The sequence below is a fragment of the Styela clava genome, chromosome 8 (assembly GCF_964204865.1).
Source record: "Styela clava chromosome 8, kaStyClav1.hap1.2, whole genome shotgun sequence".
NCBI lineage: Eukaryota > Metazoa > Chordata > Ascidiacea > Stolidobranchia > Styelidae > Styela > Styela clava.
Window position 1 is genome coordinate 13795791 of NC_135257.1, and position 26556 is coordinate 13822346.

General features: G+C 34.2%; 3 protein-coding genes across 5 annotated transcripts in view; 2 read left to right on the forward strand and 1 right to left on the reverse strand.

Moving 5' to 3' along the window:
• Window positions 1-26556, forward strand: part of LOC120346273 (uncharacterized) — a 198745-nt gene that overhangs the window by 45172 nt on the left and 127017 nt on the right. The window lies entirely within an intron of this gene.
• LOC120345496 (mRNA cap guanine-N(7) methyltransferase-like) lies at window positions 3931-5303 on the forward strand. Its single transcript, XM_039414962.2, has one exon. It carries the CDS (start codon window positions 3983-3985, stop codon window positions 5168-5170), a length of 1188 nt encoding a protein of 395 aa, XP_039270896.2. The 5' UTR covers window positions 3931-3982; the 3' UTR covers window positions 5171-5303.
• Window positions 5429-26556, reverse strand: part of LOC120345495 (centrosomal protein of 290 kDa-like) — a 37275-nt gene continuing 16147 nt past the window's right edge. For 2 of the 3 annotated variants that reach the window (XM_078115030.1, XM_078115029.1), the window contains exons 24-53: window positions 25914-26067; window positions 25226-25351; window positions 24238-24385; window positions 23822-23954; window positions 23248-23331; window positions 23008-23109; window positions 22483-22589; window positions 21979-22102; window positions 21297-21452; window positions 20377-20468; window positions 19546-19684; window positions 18163-18362; window positions 17357-17441; window positions 17073-17201; window positions 16827-16964; window positions 15985-16124; window positions 15164-15427; window positions 14610-14772; window positions 12452-12565; window positions 11954-12114; window positions 11086-11231; window positions 10786-10934; window positions 10241-10342; window positions 9596-9772; window positions 8837-9007; window positions 8021-8145; window positions 7348-7489; window positions 6826-6902; window positions 6621-6741; window positions 5429-6333 (exon numbers count right to left, since the gene is read on the reverse strand). In XM_078115030.1, the coding sequence (XP_077971156.1) occupies window positions 6037-6333; window positions 6621-6741; window positions 6826-6902; window positions 7348-7489; window positions 8021-8145; window positions 8837-9007; window positions 9596-9772; window positions 10241-10342; window positions 10786-10934; window positions 11086-11231; window positions 11954-12114; window positions 12452-12565; window positions 14610-14772; window positions 15164-15427; window positions 15985-16124; window positions 16827-16964; window positions 17073-17201; window positions 17357-17441; window positions 18163-18362; window positions 19546-19684; window positions 20377-20468; window positions 21297-21452; window positions 21979-22102; window positions 22483-22589; window positions 23008-23109; window positions 23248-23331; window positions 23822-23954; window positions 24238-24385; window positions 25226-25351; window positions 25914-26067 (4266 nt within the window). In that variant the 3' untranslated portion in view covers window positions 5429-6036. The remainder of the gene's footprint in view (window positions 6334-6620; window positions 6742-6825; window positions 6903-7347; window positions 7490-8020; window positions 8146-8836; window positions 9008-9595; window positions 9773-10240; window positions 10343-10785; window positions 10935-11085; window positions 11232-11953; window positions 12115-12451; window positions 12566-14609; window positions 14773-15163; window positions 15428-15984; window positions 16125-16826; window positions 16965-17072; window positions 17202-17356; window positions 17442-18162; window positions 18363-19545; window positions 19685-20376; window positions 20469-21296; window positions 21453-21978; window positions 22103-22482; window positions 22590-23007; window positions 23110-23247; window positions 23332-23821; window positions 23955-24237; window positions 24386-25225; window positions 25352-25913; window positions 26068-26556) is intronic. The other variant, XM_078115031.1, reaches the window with a different exon arrangement.

Genomic DNA, 26556 nt, shown 5'->3' on the forward strand with positions numbered 1-26556 from the left:
ATTTGATCATGATCCACTACAAGGAGAACAACCAGTTACAATACTGATTATGTTATTCAAAGTTCCCAACTTGCAAAATGTACCGGTACCGGTATTTCCAGGCAATAAATTCTCGGTTAAATGTGATTCAAGCGTATTCTTTTCACTAATAGGGGTTGCCTGTACCTTCAGGATCATTACTAACCTGTTAAACACACAAAAAAGAAGACTAATCCACACCTCAAAACAGAATTTGAGTGTGGCTCCATATTACTGAACTGCTCAAGTCTGTGGCTCCATTTTCTATCCTGTATTTCTAAGCAATAAATTCTCGGCTAAATGGGATTCAAGCGTATTCTTTTCACTAATAAGGTTTGCCTGTACCTTCAAGATCATTACTAACCTGTTAAACACACAAAAAATAAGACTAATCCACTTCTCAAAACGAATTTGAGTGTGGCTCCATATTACTGAACTGCTCAAGTCTGTGGCTCCATTTTCCATCCTGTATTTCAAAGCAATAAATTCTCGGTTAAATGTGATTCAAGCGTATTCTTTTCACTAATAAGGTTTGCCTGTACCTTCAAGATCATTACTAACCTGTTAAACACACAAAAATAAGACTAATCCACTTCTCAAAACGAATTTGAGTGTGGCTCCATATTACTGAACTGCTCAAGTCTGTGGCTCCATTTTCTATCCTGTATTTCTAAGCAATAAATTCTCGGCTAAATGGGATTCAAGCGTATTCTTTTCACTAATAAGGTTTGCCTGTACCTTCAAGATCATTACTAACCTGTTAAACACACAAAAAATAAGACTAATCCACTTCTCAAAACGAATTTGAGTGTGGCTCCATATTACTGAACTGCTCAAGTCTGTGGCTCCATTTTCCATCCTGTATTTCAAAGCAATAAATTCTCGGTTAAATGTGATTCAAGCGTATTCTTTTCACTAATAAGGTTTGCCTGTACCTTCAAGATCATTACTAACCTGTTAAACACACAAAAAATAGGACTAATCCACTTCTTAAAACGAATTTGGGTGTGGCTCCATATTACTGAACTGCTCAAGTCTGTGGCTCCATTTTCTATCCTATACTTCCAGGCAATAAATTCTCGGTTAAATGTGATTCAAGCGTATTCTTTTCACTAATAAGGTTTGGTTGTACCTTTAAGATCATTACTAACCTGTTAAACACACAAAAAATAAGACTGATTCACTTTTCATAACAGAATTTGAGTGTGGCTCCATATTACTGCATATCACCCTGGCCTGGCCCCAATTTCTCCGTGGCCCGGCCCCGATTTCTCCGTGGCCTGGCCCCGATTTCTCCGTGGCCTGGCCCCGATTTCTCCGTGGCCTGGCCCCATTTTAGTGGCCTGGCCTCAAAGCCACAAAAAAGTGACCACTCCCTCTCCAGCGAGGAGCCCAGCAATCCTCTCGCAGTACTCGCACATAACCATCCCCGCATCGCATTCGAATCTGCGAGCCCAAGCAGAGTAATCAGAGGTGCGGTGACAGTGTATTTCAAACGCTTAGCACGATGAGCCACACTGGCGCAGGATTTTTAATATGCCGAGATGGGGAAAATTCTATTATAATATACACAAATTTAGGGGTCTAGTATAGTTTAGTACCCCAAATACTTCCCGTTGGCGTAGCATAACGAATTTTGCATATGTTATTCCTAACCCCCATCTGACTATGCCATGCGTCACTACGACGTTACCATCACGTCATAGGGCTTGCCAAATTATAATTACGATCGCCCGAAATGGCATCTGCGCTGCCGATAACGAACTCGCCCAAGCCGGCGATCTCTCTCCTATCGTGATCGTTGTGATGTGAAACGAGAGAAATCGCTTGCACGATTTTGGGTGATCGTCTGTGCGTTTTGGACGACCATCCGCATACTTTGGTGGGCCTTATTACGCCACTGTGACGTCGAAATGATGTAATTTATCGGTGACGTAGTCAGGTGGGGGTTAGGATTGACATATGCAAAAATTGTTGAGCCAGGCAAACTAAAAGTGCACGTGGTACTAAACCATACCAGACCCAAACATTTTATTATTAAGAATATAATTGTATGGGGGCAACAGACTCTGATGACCCGAAAAGGTTGTATCGATGTCTCCCAGTCATACACCTACCTAAGCATCTGTTTTTACTTATCGATCTTAAGATCGGTAAGTATGTTGATGGGTATTTGTCTGTCTGTTAGATGAACACAATATCTCACGAAGGCGAGGTTGAATCTGCTGCAAATTTTGCATGTGCATTCATCATATCTCGGACCAGAAGCCTATTGATTTTGGATGTATCATGTCGTACAATTAGCGAGTTATTAATTAATTAGTAATGGGATACGCGGTGTCACTATAAGGTCATGAATCGAAACCGCAGTTTCGATCGATAAGTCTTCGGTCTCCGACCGATATTCTCGTTTTTATTATTTACGAGGTGTGGCTAAAAAGAAACGAGACTGACGTCACAGATTGCGCAACACGATTAACCATTGGTAATCAACACTTTTACAGTGTGGTGTAATATGTGTTCTTTGTTCAACAGCTTTTTTGACACAATATCGCAATTATTTTTGCTCTTTAGGAGCCATAGGTGAATGTGATTAATTGCTTGTTGAAAAAAAAATTGCCGTGCGAGATCTGATTGAGTTTTTTGGCGATAGGGGGTTCAATTGCAGAATGACGATTGAGCAATGAATTAACATTAAATTTTGTGTCAAACTTGGAAAAATGCATGTCAACTGGGCAACATTTAATCGTTGAGCTTTCTGCTCCTCAGTCAACAGCCTTGGCACCATTTTGGCACTCACCTTTCACAAGCCAAAAGTGTCAACCAAACTGGTGCGAACCGTTTTTTTTTGTCTTTTCCAACTTCGCAATGACGCGAATTGTTGAGCGACGGTCGCTGCGAATCAACTGCCTTTCACAACTGATACCTTTTCGATGTTGGTATCAGTTGTGGAAGTGCAAGGCCTTCCTGACTTCGAATCATCCTCCACATCCTCCCTGCATCCCACAAATCGCTTGTGCCATTCAAAAACTCTTGTTCTGGACATGGAAGAATCTCCATAAACATCACACAATTTCTTCAAAGTCGCAGTCGCCGTTTTTCCAAGTTTGACACAAAATTTAATGTTAATTCATTGCTCAATCGTCATTCTGCAATTGAACCCCCTATCGCCAAAAAACTCAATCAGATCTCGCACGGCAATTTTTTTATCAACAAGCAATTAATCACATTCACCTATGGCTCCTAAAGAGCAAAAATAATTGCGATATTGTGTCAAAAAAGCTGTTGAACAAAGAACACATATTACACCACACTGTAAAAGTGTTGATTACCAATGGTTAATCGTGTTGCGCAATCTGTGACGTCAGTCTCGTTTCTTTTTAGCCACACCTCGTATATCTGTTTTGCATATATTGTATGTTTATGGTTTGGCCAACGAAATAAACTCTCTCTCTCTTCTGGATTAGGTTTGCAATCCTGATTTGATATCCTCATATAGCTTGACACTGTGACCCAACAGACCTATCATCATATAGCCTAGTCAATGCTTGTTTCAAACACATTACTTTCAAAGTGGGATCTACAGGTTCATCTTTGAGATGTGGAATGCTGTACCTCTCAATATACAATTTTCCATTATCTAAATTAGCATGTGGCAAATTAAATCATATACCTAAATCACCAAATCATGATTTCCTCACAAAAATTCCTATTCCCCCCCCCCCCCCCCCCAAAAAAAAACAAGCAGTATATTTAATTATTAACCATTTTAGACCAAATCCTCTAAATATTCCTAGTGTTTATTCCACCTCTGCAGTTGTCAATTTTATCTTAAAATGGTAAATCAATTTTTTTGTTGTTTAAAAATGTATATTACCGTACCTGTAACTTGCTTATTTGAGCATCTCATAATCCAGTAATCATATTACAGTATTACTTAATTTATACAGAAATTGATGTTATAATGGATAGGTCTTCTGATAAAAATTATAAGCGAGATGGAAATGATGGCCACAAAAGAAAACACACTGATGTGGAATCCTTTCATAAGAGAAGGCGTATGGTAGATGGGGATTCATCAAATGTGGTTGCTCGACACTACAATCAACTTCCCGAAAGTGGTTTGAGACAGAGAAAGCAAAGTAAAATTTATTTTATGAGGAATTTTAATAACTGGGTCAAATCGGTTCTGATGAAGACCTTTCAGATACGTTTGGACACTGAGGGTCAAAGAAGTGGAATCGTTGCTCTTGACGTAGGCTGTGGTAAAGGAGGTGATTTACTAAAATGGGCAAAAGGAAATGTAAATAAAGTTATTTGTACAGACTTGGCAGCTACTTCGATTGAACAATGTAAGGATCGATATGGATCCAACAAACAAAAAGCCAGAGGAAGAATATTTGATGCTGAATTCATAGTTGCGGACTCGTCAAGAGAAAAACTTTTAGATTTATTTGATGATCCCGGTCAAATGTTTGATTTGGTCAGCATTCAGTTCGTGGTCCACTATTCATTTGAAAGTGAATCACAAGCTAATAGAATGATTCAGAATTGTTGTGAAAGACTGCGTAAAGGAGGATATTTTATCGGTACTACTGTAAATTCGAAAGAACTTAGAAGACGCTTAGATGAATCTGAAAACAATTCATTTGGTAATAGTGTTTACAGCGTATCTTTCAGTTCTAAAGATAAATTTAACGACTTTGGCCACACCTACAACTTCCATTTAGATGGTGTTGTAGATTGTCCCGAATATGTGGCTAGTCGTGAAAATTTGGAGAACATTGCTAAGAAATTTGGAATGCGCCTTGTTTTATGGAAAACTTTTTCAGATTTCTTTGCCATGAACGCTCGTGATAGGGAATTTAAAGATTTGCTTAAGCGTATCAAAGCTCTTGAATACTTTCCTTCTCGGTCACCGAACAGCAACAAACCTGGGGACTATGATCATGCTAAAGCTGTTTGTGATGACATAATGGAAAAATATCCTGAAAGTAATCCTAGAGTCGGGACTTTGTCTTCAACAGAATGGGAAGCTGCTAGTTTGTATGTTGCTTTTGCTTTCAAGAAAATTGACGAGAATGATGACGAGACATTTGATGTTCCAGCGAGCGACATCAATGACATCCCTTTACTGGTTTTATCACGCTGATTTTTTTACACATGTCTTAATTGGCCACAAGTTCACCCTCTTTTTTACACTGCCACATTGCAAATCTTGGACATGACATAGAGTTTAATCATAAGAATATTTGAAAAAATACAATAAAATATCCATGTATTAATTACATGTTTTTGGTTGGGGGACGTCTCGCTGGTAGACCAGTTGATATGATCATAAATGAGGCAAGAAAGGGGAGAAATGATAATTCGATTCAGAATTTTAATAAGAAGAACAGAAGTAACTTGTATTCTATATATGTAAAATCACTTTTTATTACGCTTTAAATCTAATGTGTGTGCGAGCCACAAATTGAAGACCTCCGAATATTGAGAGCAAATCTTGATACTGGTATTTGGGAATTAGTTTGGTTGATTGGATGGATACCAGGCAGAGATTGATAGAGCCTAGTCTCATCTTAAGGCTTGTTCTGAGCACTGAACAATTCGTGTGCATTCACTTTTTCACTTAATGGGAGACTATTGTGTAGATTCAAATCCGGCCCATAAGTGAGTTTTGCAAGTGACAATATAAGCTTGAAACTAGCCATCAGTGAAAGATTCTGTGATCTCAAATATGTAATCTAACTCCTTATTACACTCATCAAATGAAGCCATTGGTATTACTGGCTGCTTGCAGACTCAATGTCGATGAGATTTATACACAAGATATTTTTTTATTAAATGTAATAAATATTTAAACAGATTACAATGATACAAAAAATAGCTAGCAAACTTTGGAATCCTATAACATAAAAAATATTCTAGAAAAATACATATCAGTATTAGGAAGGTTGGTAGTCGGTAATATATTTTATATAGTCCTAGTGCAAGAGGTAATTTTGAAGCTTCAAAATTTTATGATTTTGTTGCATCATCCTGAATATCAACTTGTACCCCAAATTGTTTTGAAAAATTTCTAAGCTGTTCCTCATACAAAACGTTACGTTTTACAGCCTCTGCATAATTGTATTTCAAATCTTCAATTTCATCAAAAAAATCGTCATTGAAGTTTGAAAGTTCCTTCTCAAGACGTGAAATTTCCTCTTTCAATCTGTCTCTCTCTTGTTTAGTAAGCACCAAATCTGTGTTGAGTTTTGTATTTTTTTCAAGTGTAGAGTCGTACTGCTTCAATTTAGCCAACATCGCGTTGTCCTTAAAATACAGATTATATTGAATATTTCAAGCAAAAATGTAGGGATGAAGCAAACATTGCAGGGCTACATGAAATCTTCCATAAAGGTGCTAAGAGATGAATACCATTAACTTCTGAGTGAGTGCGCATTAACCTGCTTTGCACAAGTATTAAAAAAAAATTCTTCACATTGTTTGTTTCCCCCTTAAAATCAGATCATTAAAATGTTATGTCAAGATAGGCCCCCCAACAACACTTAAGTAGACAGACAGCAACCTTGGTGTATGCCTTACTTCCAAGTACTCACCATACTGGATCCTAGAATATCATCTTCATTAAATTCTTTTGATGAAGCAATATGACGTCTCAACACTTGCAACATTTCTTCTAAATCTTTGTTTGCTTTTTCCAATTCATTAATTTTTACCCTTGATAGAATATAGGTACAGTTAGAAGCTAAAAAAGACAAGGATAAAAATACGAAACAAAAATATTACATTACTATATTTTACCTTGCTTGTTGTAACTCCCTCACAGTATTTGCATCTGAACCTCCAGCTTCAGGTGGAAACCGTTCTAATATTTCAATCTTGAAAAAAAGGAATAAAAAAAATGAAGAAATATACCATTGTTATACGATTATTGTTCAAACTGAGCCGTGTCAACTAGCATCTTGACAACTCAGTGACAAAAATGAAACTAGAGGTAGCGCTTTGCACATCAATTGGCGTTGTTACTTGTTAGTATTATTGTTGTCGAGTCGGGAGCCAGAGTCTATGTAGAAATTCGAATTTGGTGGAGCAAAATTTAAACTTTTACTAGCGTTAATCAAAGATGTTATTCACACAAACTAAAGAGCAAAAAGTTGAATATTCATTCTCAGCAGATAATAAAAAAAAAAGACTTTGGATTGGATATTAAGTTTTACCGGACCACACAACTTTGTTTCACACTAAACTACAGAAAACAGTAATTAGCCCACGATCTGTAAATAGACAGAATTGGAAGCAGGGTCAAGATAGATTAAGAAATACCTGTTCCTTCAGTTTTTCATTCTCATCATGAAGTTCATTTTCCCGTTTCGCAGAATCTTGTAAAACAATTTTCAAATCATTGATTTGTGACTTCTTATCACCTAATTCTTGTTCAGCCTTTTTCAACTTGGTCTCTAACATCCTTAAAGTGGAAAGTTAAAAAAATATTACCCAGAAAAATAAAAATTTCCGAATCTATCTGAAACAGATTATAAGTGTGAGTTTTGAATGTGCGCACACAGACACGTACAACTTTTGTACATACAACTTGTGGAGAAATTCCGGGGCTTCGTACATTGATGCGCAAACCCATTCTCCGAATGTTATGTATTAGATTTATGTAAAGCGTGTCATGTTAACATAGCTTACTTTAAAAGCATACATACATTTTCTGAAGCGAGGAAACTTATTTTTAGCGAGTTCTATAAAATAGAAAAACTGTTCTTAAAATTTTGAATGTCATCACTACATACAACATTGACAAAGGTATAAAACTGTCAAACAAAATACAAATTTTCTAATAGCAGAAATAGAAAGCTCTGCCTAGGTTAATCATTGCGGGTGTACACACTGAATCCATCATGGGTGTAAGATGCCATTAGAGTCTCTTTTATTAATAACCATATTAAAGCGGAAGTAATTCATATGCTACTGAGTACATTTGTCAACTTACTTGTTTGTAACAACTGAATTATATCCTTTACTTCCAAGACCAGCAACCCGAGGAGTTTTACTTTCAGTCACTCTGAGTTTTTCATTCAACTTTTCAATCTCCGAACGTTGTTTTTCATATAAGGACTGGCAAGGTTGAAAATAACAGAGATTATTTGTTAAAAATGGTAAACAGTGGGCAACAACAGTGTACCAAGCAATTGTGGAATCCAGCATTTTTTTAAAATGTTTATACCTTGATAGGAATTTCATGTTAATCATATGTGAGAAACATGATTTATTAACCAGCGCCAATCTTGTATACAAGTCAATAATCATAAGACTGGGTTGAGTCATAAGAGTCACTCATCTCAGCACATTTCAATATTTGAGTCTCAAGTTGACTTGATGCAAAAACGGCCACCTTGTGTTGAGGCAACAGAATATTAAAAGTCAAACTAAGATTTAATCATTTATTGACAGCATTTATGGCAGACTATCCAGAGTTATTGCTGCAATGGTGTTGTCAATGCATCATTATTTATGTATTTTGCTAAGATTTTTGGTGGTATTTCAAAGCTTAGCCAGAAGTAGGTTTGGGTCCAGAGTCAAGTTTCTCTAGTAGTTAGCCGAGAGTTTGAATCTAGTCCCTTGCTTCAGATGACTCGAGTCACCATGATATTACCTTGCATCGGGTAATAATCCAAATATCATGTTTGTCTATCAAATGACCATTTATGCCTAACACAGTTGGATTATGTTTATGAGTAAGATTGGCAAAATATTATTTGTCAGAACAAGATCAAATCACCAAAAAGTAACCCAAATTGATAACTACCTGCAATGAGGCTTTTGATGCTTTTATCTTCTCATGAGCTGTACTCTCTTTATTCAAATCTTTACGCAATCGTTCATTTTCTTTCATCAGCCTTTCGACACCCTGGGTTTTGCTTTCATATCTTGAACTTAGTTGACCTCCAATTTGTCGAGACATCATATCAATTCGTTGCTAATATAAATGTTACAAAAAAATTAATGTCAATTTGATTTAAAAAATGCAACAGGTTGTACTAGTAAGTTGTATGAGTAAGGGAGTATAGCAGTAAAGTTTGAAGATGGGTGAAAAAATCGCGAATTGTGGAAAACGAAAGGATTTTTTAAAACGCGCTTCGATGACCATTTTGTCACAATAATCCATGAAAATATTCAAGTCGCCCATAGATGCTGATTTATGTCGATTTCAGCTTTCATAAAGACCTGCGACCATGTCCTTTTTCTCATTTCAAGCTTATCTAATAAGCTGTGTCAAATCCCCATTGCTTGACCCCAGATTCAACAAGATACATTTCAGCACTCATTTGTTGTTGTTAAAAATGGAACTGATGGCTGATTTGATACATAAAACAAACAAAAATGACAATTCTTATCTACTGGACCCCCCTAGCCATTATCAGATTTCAGGCTATTTATTCATCTTGACGAAGCACTTATTAACCCTGATTCGCCCTGAAGTATTATACGATTATCAAGGTCAAATTATTGTACAATGAGTCACTAATCGCTTACTTCGTAATGTTGTATAAAAAGGTAATCTTACCTTCAATTGAGCATTTTCTTTCTTTGTGGCATCAAGTATTTCATTTGATACCACACCAGGTGCTTTTTTCAGAGTATCATTCTCTCGTTGCACTCTTTCAACCACTTTTTTCATCATTCCCAGCATTCTTTCTAATTCAGCCGGAGATTTTCCAGTGGAACCGAGATCTTTTCCCTGCTATTAGAATTCATAATAAATGCGCTTCTAACTTTCAAGTTAACTTTTTGGAGAAACACAAAAACATTTGGAGAAACATTTATTATATTTATATATGGTAATATTCAATTGATGGGACATTTTTGGAACAGGTTCTCTTTTGCATCTAGCTCGCTAACAACAGGTTCCCTCATTTCAGAAAATGTATGTAAGTCATCACATGTAAGCTACATTAACATGGAACGATTTACAAAAAATATCGAATACAAAACATTCAAAACACCAAATATATTGTTTGTCGTTAGCTGTGACGTACGATACCAATTTGCTGCAAATGTATAAACAAGGGATTAGAACGAATTCGCTGATTATCACAACTTTTCCAAGAATGTCTTCACGCAGGTTTGTGCTAACCCCTGATTCCCACCACTGTTAATATATTGGATAAAAGCCTCAACTACTGTGGGTGAAGGAAGAGTTTAAACCAACCTTTTTGTGTTGTCCAATCTTTGATTTGTCAGCTTTAATTTCTGCTTCTCGCTTCTCTGCTTTCAGTAATTCAATATATCGCTGTTGGTCTTCAACTCGATCCTTTACAAATATGGAGGAAGGATAAGTGAATTGATCTTATTATTAGTAAAATTGCATTGAAGATGATGTAACTCCACAATGTGTTACTAAGATTGCACAATAAAGGAAGTGATTGCGCAATTCATAACCTGAAATATTTAACATATTGATTCACACTTATCAAGTCCATAATTAAAAATAATATGATTGTCAGAACAAAAATTGAACCCTGTATGTATGTTATTGCTTCTGACTTCCACACTTTATTACAACCATTACAGAAGATAGTCCATATACCATCTTTTATTTGCATTCTAGTTAAGCCAATATGCACATTGCTATTTTTGTCATATGAATTTACTATGATTTGTTCAGCAAATGAAAACCACTAACATAATGGCTAAAAACATTATCACCGTCAATCCAGTTTTAAAGCCGATCAAAAAAATTCTATATTTTCTTACCTTGAGTCGTGGAATGTCTAATTTACTCTGCTCAACTTCAAATTTGAGCTCTGCGTTTTCAGCATAAAGCTTGAGTAAATCACTTTGGAATTTATTTTCTCTATCACGTTGAAGTTGATCGATGGAGTTGCTGACTTGAGGACGTACTCCTAAGATATTGAGTAGTAATGCGATAAGACCTCTTGAGATTCGCCACATTTTATTCAAATGTCTCATGTTTTTGCCTTGTGTCGTAATTTTTTTTGCACCATGGTGGACTTAACTAACTTTGCATTGAGTAAATATTGATAAAAAACCAACCTTTCATAGTTATTTCTTTTTCCAGATCTTCTAATCTCTCTGCCAGTGTTTTATTTTTCGCTTCCATTTCTGAAACTATAATATCTCTTGGTAGTTGACTTTCCCTCTTTAAATTACTGTTTTCTTCAGCCAAATCATGTAAACGACTGTTGAAAAAATAATAAAAAATGGAATAATGAGATTTTTTAGATAGAATAAAATGAACAATATTGAAAGCAAAGTAAATTCATCAATCAGAAAGACAGAAAAATCTCTTTTATCCTGATTAAATTGATAATAATACTAATCACCGACTTTTATCAATGTTTCCACACATATGCTCTTAAGCAAAATCTAAAACATACTTTACATTTAGCTGCTATGTTTGAAAGATATATTTCCCATTTGATGTAGCTAACACAATTTCTATATCCTGAGCAAATTGATTGGCACAGGCCATAAACTACAGTACTCAAGTTAGCTATCTTGTGCTACCATCATAACCAGGAAAAATTCACATGACTTCGTATCACGGTCGAAAAGAATTTTGACTCCGACTCCAGGCTGATGGGAATTTTGATTGACGACTTCAATGCTGAACTTCCACAGAAATCAAAGCTTTGGTGAATGCAATACTTCTTTACTAGACTGCTGGAAATTTTTTTTTTTAGATTCTGTGAAAATTTTGGATTATGAATATCACCATAAATGTCTGGAATTCCGACTCTGGTTTTAATGAATACTTGCCAAACTTTCACTCCACAGCCGTCAACTCAACCATGTCTAATACAGTTATTAGTCACCAAGCCACCTACTGCACAGACTTGAAAAAAAAAACAGGAAAAAAGGTTCATGTTAAGTAAATTAAAGTTCGAAAATATCATCATACCGACTCAAATCTTCAATTTTATGTCTGTCTTGTCTTGCTAATCTATCAACTACAGCAGATTCATTATTCTGTCCAACAGCATGTATAGGAGCACCAGATCCACCGACTCTTCTTAATTTATCTCTCTCCAATCTTGAGACTGTGTCTCGTAAAGATGTGATCTCGAATAGAAATATTAGTGACAATTAGGAATGTAGAAAAAAAGTGATTTGGTTTGATTGGCAGTTGGTTCTAAATTATGCCCTAAATGAATATTGCCTCAAGAAAGTTTTATTAAATAAATAATAACAATCATTATAATTTGATAAAGAAAAGTAGTTTCAAAGTAAGTATAATTATTTGAATACTAAATAAAGTTATGAAGTGAGATTATCAAAAATACTATTTTTTGGCCAAAATTTGTAGTTTTATGAAACATCCTTATTGCATTTTCTCTTACTGCACAAGAGAATTTTGAAAATAAAAAACTTGCGTAATTCATAATAATATTAAACCAACCTGTTTTTCAAGTTGTTGGATTGTTTTATCTTTGTCCTGTAACTTTGTCCTCAAAGCATCAACTCTATTTTGCCATAATTTTTTCGCCTCCCACTTAGCTAATTCAACCTCATTCTGAAAAACAGAATATTCGTTTTCTTTTTCGAATAATACAATTCCTCATAATGCAGAAATAGGTAATAATATATTTTAAAAAACATTATGAAACATTTATTTCAGGATGCTATTGAAATTTAAATTAAATAAATGGAATATTACATTAGCAGATTTTTCGAACATCACAAAAAGCTAATGGTAACATAAAATAACAAAATAAAGCTCAAATATATGCAGATAACCCATATATCTAATAGGTATAAGAGGCTGAGAGCTAGTTTGAAATTTGCATGGATTCCATATAAAGAAAATATTCATAAAGCTACACTTATCACTAGTATAGGATAGATTTTCTGACAAGATTAGATAAGTTGATAAGGCGGCTAAACTATATAACGATAATATCACTGAAGACACTGAAAAAACATTGAATGGCATGAAACAGATACCATAACAGTTCACCTACTCAGATATACTCACAGCAATAAATGAAAGTCAAATTCAGTTTAAATTAACTTTTTATTCGACAATAATAATGAGCTATTTATATCTTATACCCACTATAAGCTTAAACTGCAGTTATAACATTAAATCCATTTTCAGAAACCCAGCATAACACAAGCCTTGATATTCTTTTTATGATACAATACAACATCACAGCTCTTAACTACGCCACTGTAGACTGAACAATAAGATGATGTTTACTACTCTGTTGACAATCGGCAGCGGCAATAAAACAAAGCAAACAATGGCATACTACAAAAGAATTCTAAATAAAAGGTTCAATTGGGATTATCTGGATATTCATTGATCATTGTACTGACTACAAATGGTGGATAAGCTGATAATAAAAGGTATATACTTTATAGGGCCCGACCGATACTGCGTTTTCAAACCGATACCGATGGTTTTTTTAAAACTAGGCGGATAAGCCGATACCGATGTTTACACACATAAAAAGATGGCTAAAAGTAACAGGCAACACTTTGAGAATTCTGTGTTTTCTTTGCAAAAGAAATGAAATCGATAACAAAATGTTTAACTCCTGTGATGATGACAAAAAATTGCATGAAAAAATTTAGAGGTACTTAAAATTGGGTTTTTGAAAACTGTCGAGTGTTGATAGTTGAAAATTGCACATACTCTCAATACTTTATTTACTCAATTCTGATGAATTCAGTTTTAATAAGGCATGCAAGGCCTGTAGGTGCTATTTTAATCCCATTGTCATTGGTAATAACTCTGGAGTTTTTTTGTGTAATTTTCAGCATTATGATGATCCATTAATATAGATAAAACTGTTGCTCAAGTAATTTTAAATTGCATTTAGGGAAGTCTCGAATTTGGAGCTAGTAAATTTGACACTTTGGCAGTCACGTGATTGGCTGATAACTATTGGTAAAATTAGCCGATACTGATAGTTCGAAATTTGTGAAGGCCGATATATCAGTCGGGCCCTAATACTTTACTAATATACCCGGCCTTAAAATATTGAACCTCTGCTTGGGCATTTAGAATTTAGGTCCTATTCAAATTCCTATTCGAAAAATTGTCTTGAAAACATATAAATAACAAGATATCAATTTCGAATACATAAACACGAAAGTGGCACATTGGCCCCGAATGTCGGTATGATAAGGCTTGTGAGGCTCATATCACACATTTCGCCAAAAAGATGACCAGTAAAACACAGCATAGATGGTAGTCAAGCACAGTGGCATAAAATGTGTTGCCCTTCAATTAAAATAAAACACCAAAATTTTGGGTGAATTATCGGGTCCCACAAGGTCAGGTAAAATTTGAAATTAAAGCTATAGCTTTTCAGTGACTTCTTTCGTGTCGTAAGGATTGAAAATTTGAAATTGATTGATCCATTCAGTACTGGAGAACAAGAAGGAAGATTGAACAACAAGAATTTAGCATGAAGTTCTACAGGACCACTTCATGCGCAATTATCCGTATAATCAAAGTTATTTTATGGTAAAGTAATTATGATAAAATGTATTATGTATTTAAAATAATAATTCCCACGAATGATTTGATATAATATATAATAATATACCTTGCTTGGTGCTTGCGCTTTTTCCAAATTTGCTTTCAATTTTTTAACTTCATCTTCAAGTTGTCGAATTTTATCATTTTTCTCTTCCATACCAGAACCACTACCAAACTTGATGGTAACTGTAGATTTTGGTAGTTTGGATGATGGTGGCTTACCGGAAGATCTAAAATTAAAAGGGGAGAGACTAATGAGAAGAGCTATTTCTGTTATCTCTTATTTTAACACTATGTCCCGTATGAAATCACAAATTGTAGATTTTTTATATATTTATACACCATACTTCTATGATAAATTATGAAAGAAGGTTCATGCCTAACAATGTTGTTACTACAGCTCAAACAATGATTAAGTGTCCATTTTAGTACTTTAATCTCTATCAGTAGCTGTTCTGGATTTTAGATATTTTATGTCAGCCTTTGAAATGATTACATGCTTCTATGGTTAATCACAAGAAGGGGCTTCATCTGCCTATGTTGTCATAGTATTTTAAAACTTAGATAATTGGCAATTTCAGTTGAGCCTAGTGCTATAACGCTAGGACATCATTTTCTTACTTTGTTTTTCCAGCTTCTTGAGGTACAATGACATCTTCCTGTATTATTTCCTCCTGGACGTCATCCTTGTCATCAGAAGATTCTGTGTCAACATCTTCATCACTATCATGATTACTTTTATTAGGAACAGAAAAAGTTGCCCCTTCATTAGTGAATTTGATTTTGTTTCCGCTACCAGGTCTATCATCCGTTTTTGCGAGTCTTCGTACTTTGTCTCTCAATCTTTCATTTTCTTGATCTAATTTTTGTTTATCGTTTTTCAACCTTTCAAAGTAAAATTAAACAAAGATGAAAGCGTACATAAGGACTTTGAAATAATTATTCCATACAAGTGTTTCTCAATTTTTTTTGCCCCAAAATACCTACGCTTTTTTTCTAGCCTCGCGGAACACCAACAAATTGGAAGGTAAAATTGATAAAAAAAAATTGGATTCACTTTGTGCATCAAGTTGCACAACCGGCTTATCACGACATCTTTCGAGGCTTCCAGTTTCGGGCCAAAAATCCATTGAGAAGGGTAGTTTCCAAAAAGATTTTGCTACAAATTTGACCATAAAAAAATTATGCAGACGGTATTGAACAGTTGACTAAAACGCCATGCTTCCCAAATTGACACGAGGCCTGTCCGCCTGTTTGTCGGGAGTTGGGAGACCAATTTACGAATCTGAGGCGGTTAAGTACGACTGAGATTTCAATCCCTGTCTCGCGAAACACTCCGAAGACACTCGCAGAACACTGAACACAGTTTGAGAAACGCTGGTCCATACCTTCTGTTCAAAAGCAGGAATTATGTTTGAAAAAGAAATATGTTTGAAATAAACCTATTCATTTGTAAGTCTTTCTTTTCCATTTCATCAAGTATTTGTTTTAACTCTGTTTTTAATTTTTCTTGTTTTTGTCGTTCTTGTTTCAATCCACGTTGTACAAGAGCAAGTTTGTCTTTCAGTTCATCAACTTCATCCTAATGATAAAAATAATTAAATGAAGGCTTCTTCTCTTTGAATACAACTCTGATCAATTTCAAATTTTCAGTCTTATAAGATGGAAGAAGTCGCTAGGAGACAATTGCTTTTATCTCACGGAGACAGATACTTTTACTCTAAGTTTTACTGTTTTTATATTTTACTGTTATAACAGGCACACCATCATATAGGTACGGTAATTCTTTTGATATTTCATATGGTATTTGAATTAGTCCTCTTAACCATTTTGTTGGCACATCGCTGACATTGTTGTGACCATATTAGACAGTTGATCTTCGATGTCCATATATTTAGGCATAGCAACCTGTTTACTCATTTGATAATGTTATAAATGGAAAGGAAAAAAAGTAAAAATTGCAAATGTGCCATTGCGAATAAATTCTAAGAATATTTTACTAAGGTCAAACATGTCAAAAACGGAATCCTATTTTGATAACAAAAACTTTGATATTTGCTAATCTTCTTTTTTAGACTGTTTAGAATGCTTAGTAAACTCAATACTTTAAGTTTCGATAGTAAAATTAGGACCTTGGCAACTCCTTGAGTCAAACATATCATTTTCCAGACTCCACAGTCCTGTTTGAAATATTTTTTTTCAAATTTTACAAAACTTGACCCAATCTTAGTCATTGTAAAATTGTGCTAATATATCAATTGCATCAGAACATTAATTCACTTACTCGATATGATTCAGTTCTTTTCTGCACAAGAGCTTGCATAGCAGCATTTGTATTGACACCTTCGCTTGCAGCTCGAACATTTTCTTGAGCTTGTTGAACAAGATCTGCTCGTAGTTCTGTGATGGCTTGACTGAGTTTCTACAAAGAGTTTGTATGTGTGAGATTCTACTACATCGAATGTGATAAAACCAAATGTTTATCAGAATATTTGATTTTTCTAAAATATGTGAACCAAGTATTACAAACCTTTTGTTGGGCGTCCTTTTCTTCAAGTTGTGATCTCAACCTTACGACAAGATTCTTCATCGTTACAGATGGAGCTCGAGTATTAGATTCTCTCTCTTGTTGCAATTCCAATTTCATTCTTGCAGCATCCTTTTTAATAATGAAAAAAGTTGTCAAAATCCAGAAATTTGAAAAAGTAAACCATGCAATAATTTATTTATTTGTTTTAAATCCATTTGAATCATGGTGTAAATGAAGAAAAACTGTCAATCAACCCCAACTAAATTGCATAAAATAAAACTCACTCTTTCCAAATCATCCATACTTCTTTCTTTACTTGAAATTTCATCTTTTAATTTTCTGACAATATGCTCATGTTCATCAAATATTCTGAAATCATAAACAATATAGAATTAAACTAAGATTAGTCTAATTGTTCCCGTTCTTTATTTGTCAGAAATCAAATAGAATTTCGGTAAAAACTTGACTTAAACTAACACCAAGGTTTTAATAAACCACAATTAACTAAAGAGTGTGACAAATAGAGGATTCAAGTATGAATATTTAACTTGAAGTTTGAATTTGAAAATACTTTGATTTTTAAAGCATTGTAGAAAAAAAAAATACACAACCAATCCATTGTTGTAACATCCATTTATAATAATATTATTAAAAAAGGCTTCATAAACTATAAACATATCTCAATCCAAACACAAGAACAAACAACAAACTTGGGTTCTCACCGAATATAGCTGAACTTAATCGAAATACCATGTTATACTCAGAACATTTAGTAACAAGCGAATTGAGCCCATCGATAATAAGAGAACAATAAGTAATGAAAATGCTAAGATATAAACAATGGAGTCCAAACTGTTGAACAGCAAGAAACGCTAAACTTAATTTTTATAATACAATCTTTGTTTGTTAATGAAAGAACTAGAACTATTATAGTTTATAACGCGATTTAGAAAAGTATTTATTATAATTTTGAAAAAACTTAAAGCTGATAAATAAATCAAAATACTACTGAAACAGGATATTTTTTACCAAACAAATTAAAAAAAAATCAAAATAAAAACTTTTTTTAATTTTTCTGTAATCCACTGACTTGCTTCTCTCTCTTTCAGCATGTCTCCTCACACTCTCAATTGTTTCTTTATGTTTTCTGATATCAGCATTTGCAGCTTTTACTCTTTCCATGAGAGCAGTGAGAGCAACATCTTGCTCTTGAACAAGTTCTTCCAATTCTGACAAACGAGTAAGTTGAGACGAAGTTGGAGCTTTGCTTGATTTTTTAGCGACAGCATCCTAAAAAGGGAATATTGCTTTATTACTGTTAATTTACACTTAATTTCATACCATTGTTGGGTCCCTTAGTCCCTAAATCCAAAGTCGCAAGCTAAGTCACAGGCCATCCAAGTCTTAGGTTGAATCCAAAGTCAAGTGGATCACTGACTTATGTCAAATTATCGGTTAGCTGATGACAAGTCTGAGTCAGTGTTGGGTAAAAGTCCCTAAATTCAAAGTCACAAGCCAAGTCACGGCTCATCCAAGTCATAAGTTGAATCCAAAGTCAAGTTGATCACTGGCTTATGTCTAATTAGTGGTTAGTTGATGACGAGTCTGAATAGTGAGGTTTCGTCCTTAATCTTAGAGTCGCGAGTCAAGGATGATCATCAGAGCCTCCAGTCAAGTTCAAAGTTCAGTTCAAGTTCAAATCATCGACTTAAGTCTAACTAGCGGTCAGTTGATGATAAGTTTGGTCCATAAACCGAGATTCAGAGTCTCGAGTTGAGTTTGAAGCTGAGTAAATCACTGAGTTGAGTCTAACTATCGGTTAGTTGATGACGAGTCTAAGTCACTTCATTTAGATAATTCGAGTCACTTTGAGTGTTTGATAAATGGACTCAAGTCAAGCTAATGACTCGAGCCGCAGCAACACTATTTCAAACAAAACAGGATAATCTAGACTGGGAATAGTCAATGTTACTTAAACAATTGTTTCTATTGGAAGAGATTGTTGACTACATTAAGATGGTATATACATTTTTCATTTTCCTATATGAATGGCGATACAACCATTCCATTATCAATCTCAGTTCAAATATTCTGTGCTAGATTATAGTACTTGCGGTCGTGTTTGAAACAAAATTTTCAACACTTCCAATATTTTTAAAAGCTTAATTGCACGTTGATGTGATTGCCATGGAGTGTATAAGTGATCCCATGCAAACTATTAATGCATCCCATATCATCCATATCAAGAAAAAAATGATAACATGAATAAAACAGTCGGCGCTCCAAAAGCATGTGTACCAATAAGGAAGTAACTAATTTTGTTTGCCTACTTTACATAAGTTGTGTAAAGGGGCGGAAGCCTATGGGCAGGGGGTAAATTCAGTTGGCTAACACAGACTATCCCCAAACTCGTAATAGAACTAAAATAAGGAAAATCGGTATAAGATTATGCTTGTTTATCAATTTAATTTACCAATGCAACTTGACGGAATCTTCCGAAAGCCTCATCAGCTTTTGAATGAATTCTTTTTTGCATTGAAGACAATTGATTCTCATGTTGTTTTACAGCTGATTCATGATCTGTTCTCGACTCTTCGAGTAGTTTTTTATAACTGACAAAAAAATGCAAATGAATAAGTAAGAGCAAAATAGATGGAGTTTGATGCACGTAAAAAACAGGATAGAAAACAACAAAAAAATTCTATAAATTTTATTCCAGTACATTTCACACTTTTGCACCAAACAAGAATACAGGAGTCGAATATAGGTGAAGAGCTGCCAGGTTAAAATAGAGATGAATGTGACTGGTTTGCTTCGGCTTAATATAAACTAGTGATCAAATTTCAGATCAAAAATTTTACGAAATTAGATAGTTACACGAATGAATCGAAACATTCATTTTGTTGTAGAAATTATGTATACTATTCATGATTCATATTCAAAAGACTGTTTAATAGCCACTTATTGGACACAAAGTAGGCCAATGTATCGTTTTGCCAAGTTATTGTTGTTGTGTGAAAATCCCTTTCCTCTACAACTAAGAGATCAATTTTCAGTACTTGAAGATGATTAAAGGTGCTGGTAGGCCATTTCCTATTTTTTTTTTTTAAATTATAGTCTGATTGCCCAACATTTATTTCCCTATTCATATGGCATTTGGTACAAATTTTTCAACATTTAGGTGAAATTTTTCAGAAATCGCAGTGACTGTTAAAGTCATTCGACCTTCTTGTACATATATTTGAGAATTCTCTCTTATTTTATATTATATAAACAAATTCATCTTTTTTTAAAATGATGATACCTTTCAATGCTGTCTTCTTTCTGTTTCAATCTCTTCTTCAAAGTTTCAATTGTTTGTTTGGCCACATGTAATTGTTGAGACAAACCAGACTCCTAAATGATAGAGATGATGTCTTACTAGTCGGCCAGACAATATACATACTAATTTTATTGAAACAAATAATTTTTGGTGCTCCCGAAGTATGCCAACCAAGATGGCGGACATCGGAACGTAACAAGGGTAACAGGTTAGGGTTAGGCGATAATTTTTTTTCAATTTTCCCTATTTTAGTCCCTTTATCAGTTTGAAGACTAGCCAAGAGCCTCCCGTAGTATTTATACCTAAAATGATGGCCTAACCCTAACCTAGTACACATATTACATTCCGATGTCCGCCATCTTGGTTCGCATACTTCGGGAGCCCCTAATTTTTTTATAAAGATATATCCAGGGATTCAGATAATACGGACAGGCTGGGTGGCGTGACGGAATCATGCGATATTGCTAAACAACAACTAGAAGCAAAGTGAATTTGAGTCTAGGTGAAGATGCTTTAAAAGGAACGATGAATAAGTGCACGGGGGAATAACGAAAGAATCTTCATGACCCAAAGCCCCACAACCGTATTCCATAACCCTCCCAGTTTCACACTAGACAGCGTAGAATAATGTGCTATATATCACTTGTTGAATGCGAAAATATATGGAAGTAGTAGCAGATATGGATGTTCACAATTCTTATACTTAGAGTTGAGTTGAATTCTCTGATCGGTGTGATATAGCGAAAAAAGCGATAATTGAATAAATTTAATAAAATAAACATACTCGCCTCTCAATTTAGAACCATAATCTTTCAAAGCATCTATTAAGATAGTCGAGTAACAAACTACCCACCATTTGTAGTCAAAAACTGAAATACAACACAAAATATTGGGATTCTTACCAGACCGATTTCAGATTTTATAATCCTGACATCATTGGCCGTAGTTCCTTCAGGAATTCTCATTCGAAGATCATTTATCATTCTATCTCTTGTAAATAAATCTCCTTCCAGAACTTGTACCCGGTTTTTCAGTCTGTCATTATCATTTTCATGAAACTGAAACAGAAGAAAGAATAATTTGAAACAATATCCTTTTACTCAAAATACCACAAGATAGATTACAAAACGAAATATCAACAGCAGTAATGAGTATTATCTAGCCAAGAGATACCCAAACTTTTCAAACAAACTCTGCATTTACAAATCAACACGAAGGAAAAAAATTCACTTTATTAAAATTACATTAGGTCTAGTTCAAGTTAAGTTCTAGTTCTTTGCATTGTTATGCAAAGAGCTAATTTATAATAGAGGGATCAGGCTCTTTCCGGTTCGGGGCTACATCTAACGCTTTAACCACTGGGCAGTCACGGCCACTTGTTTATCAATGTATGTAAGTTCTCAACTTGATCAGACATAAAAGAATTTTTTTGGAAATTGATTGATAGCTCGTAGCGCACTCAAAACTATCACACACTGCACTTAAAAAACTACTTTCCAACATATTCAAAATTTTCTTGTGACATAGTTTGAGATCAACTGCTCTAGCCAGTATTAGTTACACATTATAATACACAATACAAACCTTGAGTTGACTGATTAAATCTTTTTGCCTAGTCGTCTGTTCCGAAACTGTTTTTAATGCTCTTGTCAGCTGGATATCAAGTGGTAAGGTAGGGTCAGGTATCAAAGATGGAATATCTTCAAGTCTATGATGATACAAATATAGAGGAATGTTAGTTTTCACAATTTGGTGGTATCAGGTTAAGTTAAAATCAGTTACCAGCGAGTTATCAGTCTACAAAACTAAGTTCATACTGGTTGTTATTATTTATCAAAGAGGCAGTTTCACCAGCTTTTCCTAATGATAAATTTGGAATCTTGTTAAAATCTGAGAAGATGTACAAGAAATCAGACCAAGTAAAATATATGGGATTATTCTAAATAAACAGACTAATTTGTCTGTGAGCTTCTCCTTCAAATTAAATTTCATGATTATTATATTCAAATTGTATTTCAAAAATATGCAATCAGGGACAAAAGGAAATATATATTTCAAATTAATAATGCATTTTGTAATAGTCCCTACCGTTTGGCCTTTTTCGACACTTCTCTACGTTTCATGTCAAAATCATCCAGCATTCTTTCTAGTTGTGTTTCCCTCTGTTCCCATTCCAACTGCTGTTTTTCTTGATTCTAGGTCAGGTATAAATGCATAATGTACAAAGTATTCATCTTTTTAATGTCATGTAGTGCTTTTATGGACACAGAATTAAATGACAAATACAACAGAATCGTGTTTATATGAAATTTATTTCCCTGAAAAGTGAGGAAACTATGCTTATTTGCCATCAGCAGGCAAAATAGATGCCGCCAAGTTTTCATTCTATAATATTGAGAAACACTTCAATACCAAATCTAAAATAAGCAACTAAACCAAATTAAAGCTAATTCATCAAATAAATTTAAAATGTGTAATTCTGATACAAATAGCTATATTCATTATACAAGCATTTATTAAGTTTTTTTGATACATATATATTATTATATTCAGTATACATATAAACAAAGCAGTAACAAAAATTGGAGCATAGGAAAATAAAAACAAGATCACCCTCAACATTTCAACAATATCTTCTTCTCGTGCCGCTATTGTCTTCTCATGTTGAGCTGCTGTTTTCTCAAGATATTTTATTTCTTCATTTTGTCTCACAACCTGAATGGTAATTTATTCAAATTTAACAGGTTATCTTTTTTGTGTTTCATATCTTAAGAGATTACTCAGTAAAACAGTTACGTACTTTCTAATCCATTTAATGTTACGCCAATATGAGAGTATTAAACAAACAATAACCTGTCTCTGTAATTTCAGATCTTGCAATCTCAATGCATCCATTCTTTTGCACCATTCTTCCAGCTTTTGTGCACCTCTGCCATCCTGAGAAAAAGTGAACTAATTAATTATTTAACAGTGCTTTGCAAATCTAGACATTTGTACGAAATGGAACAAAAATCAACTCGAAAATTGAAATGTACATGTAAGATTTCTATCTCCATAATTGAGATTGGCATTAAGCACATTCTTACCCAAATAATTGTTGATACAAAATTCTTTCAAAAGGCTTTATTTTAATTATTCAAATCAAGTAATTAGGCCATAAAAAGTGAAGATTTTGCAGAGAAAAAAAAAGGACCTATCTAATTGCGATCCAATTTTTGTTAGGCTTTTATTTTAAGTAATTTAAAAATACTTCCTGGAGTAACATAGAAAATAAAATTCAAAAATAGTAGGCCAGCAAATTTATTAAAAAGTGAATTTTGTCAAAACTAATCTCTGGCATCACAAATTCCATACAAATGATGCAATAATTTGGCAGAACAAAATCATTCGAAACATATAACAGAAAAATATTGAATTTTGATTTTACCTTGATTGTTTTCTTCAATTCCAATAATCCTTCTTCCTTTATTTCCGCTTCAGCGAGTTTGTCTTCTAGTCCTTCTCTCTCTTTTCTAACTCTCTTCAATTCATCTTGTATTCTGGCTTTGTCTTCTTGCAGTCTAGTACAAAAATTTGATCGTTATAAAAGAACAAATAATATTATCGAAACTTTAGATTCATGCTGTTAAGTGATTTCAAAATGATGGTAAAATACAAAAAATATTAACAAGATAAGTTATTACGCCGGTTCAAACATGGTTGCTCCAAGCAAGACCATAGATAAGAAACTGCTGCCTCATAATACCTATATAAGAGTATGTATATATAAAAACACGAGTTGCAGGCAATAACCTGATATATTCTATCAGTATAAGTTGTGGCATTTGTTGTAAAGTTGTTCACCTTATCATAGATTGTGAGAATTTCTCCTGCTGATGTAGAGGTAAAGCCCCACTAAATTGTTGACGTAAGCTTTGTATTGTTTTCTTCAACTGACGATTCCTAGTTGTCGTTTCAGTACGGACATGATAAACCATCAATTCTTTTTCATCTGTAAAAACATTCGAATAGGAATGTATTTAAATTATCTTCAATTTTTCTGAATTTAAGAATTATTCAAGGATTTCGTTGCCGAACAATGCCATGTACAAGCAGCCACTGATGTCTAACGATATGTATGAACTACTACTATTTTTGGACTGACCAGAATCTTTGATAATCCGTTCCAATCCTAGGAGGCTATGGTAACACAATTATATTAATTCACAGTAATTGGACATTGTGTGGGCAACATTTTGGTATAACCAGAATGAGATACTGAACATAGGTTGATCGGGATTTAATCAGAAATCTAAAGTTTGCAATACTAATTTGATTGGAACCTCACAACTTAAAAAAATAGTAAAGGTTTCATCGAGTGAAAGATTAATATAGTGTTCTGTGAATAATATACTATGAAGATGAAGAGAATTTACAAAAGTCTCCAAACTCTTTAAGGAATTACTCTGGCTACAGAATCTTGGTTAAAGAGAGTTTCGACTCCAGTCCCAAACAATTTGAGAGACAGAACAGGAACTTTGGCATATGCAAGTCTTCTTTAATAGTCTTCTAAGAATGCATAGTTAACTGGATTCTTTCAGTTTCTGTTAGAACTATGACTTCGATTATCATCATGGAAGTCTGAAATTATTACTCCTTACACCAAAAAATACTAATTTTCGATTTGACAAATTTGAAATTATACCTTTGGCTCTAATATCAATAATGAGTTTCCGAACACCTACTAATAACCATTATTCGATGGAAATCATTACACTGCGCCTGTGACTGCATTATTGGTTGATCTATACGAAATAATTACATTTCATGAGTAAATAACCAAAAAATTTACCAATCAACTTTTCTTGTCTCAGTACATGTGCTTCAAGTTTTCTAACTTGTATTGTGATTTTTTCAATTTTGAGTTTTTGATCTGCTTCAACAGATTGGAGATTGACTATTTGTCTGTGAAGCTTTCCTGAAACAGAGACATAGGATTAATATTACATTCTGACGGACGTTTCCCCGACCATCAACCCCAGAAAAATTCTCCTTATACTTCACTATAAGAAGATTTGTAATACTTATTTTGAGAGTGTTTTGAAGAGTAGAATCTTACAAACTGGTTTACATGTTCAAAATCATCACGCACCGCTTACAGATACTGATAGTTCATTTTAGCCTAGTCTATCGCATCTTTTTGGGAGCTAATTTTTGAATATTGCAACTAAACTTAAGCTCCTCAAAGGACAATCAAATTATTTGATTTACAACTAATTTTTGTTAACACAACTTAAAACTGATAAATAACATGCAAAACAGCGAAAACGGGACAATGTTTACAACCATGCTTGAATATCCGTTGAGAAAAAGAAGCATCTGAGCAACTTCACAAATTGCCATTGTTACGTCTTCTTCGACTTGGTGTCATTGTTACGGATATAAACAAGGAAATAAATGCCCCTTGGGGGGCTGTGGTGAACATCCATTCTCCCATCAACATTCAAATTACATAAAGTTACTTGACTTGAAAGTCTTACCAATCAATGATTTATCATCACTTTGAATCTGAAATTCTCTAACTTGTTCTCTCAATGATCTCATTTCTCTTTCTCTGCCATGTTGTTGAGATTGAAGGGTTTTTAATTGATTTTGTGCGATGTCAGCCATGTCTTGTAATTGTGACATTCGTACCTATAGGTAGTATAAAATATAATCACAATTCATATACTCTGTCTGTGATAATAGTTCCTGAATACAAATGCTCGCTAGCACACTGTTGGTTACAGAGACTCTTTTAACAAACGCATAATCGCGGCGAACTTTGCATAAGCTGTTGCATGGGAATTTCCCATTACGATTTTAATGTTGCTTATCCGATTGCCAATTTGTCGGTTTCATTTTGTTGTTTCTGATTGGTATAGCTATTTGACCGTTTCATCTTGTTCGCAAAGTATCAGCTTATTCGAATAATTTAAATGTACCGCAATGCTTGCAACACGTGTCATCTTGATTCCATACTTGTATGACCAGAGAAATTGGAAAGTGCCAATGTTAGTTAAACTATCACAATTACAGGTGTCATGTGAGTGTTTTTGCCAAAATTGATTTTGGTCGATTACGTGCAAGCCTATTTCAGATCATAAAAATTTGGGTAGAACAACAGATTAGCTTTGAAAACAA

Coding starts and splice junctions, on each gene's coding strand:
- LOC120345496 (XM_039414962.2), top strand. CDS start 3,983: ATGGATAGGTCTTCTGATAAAAATTATAAGCGAGATGGAAATGATGGC.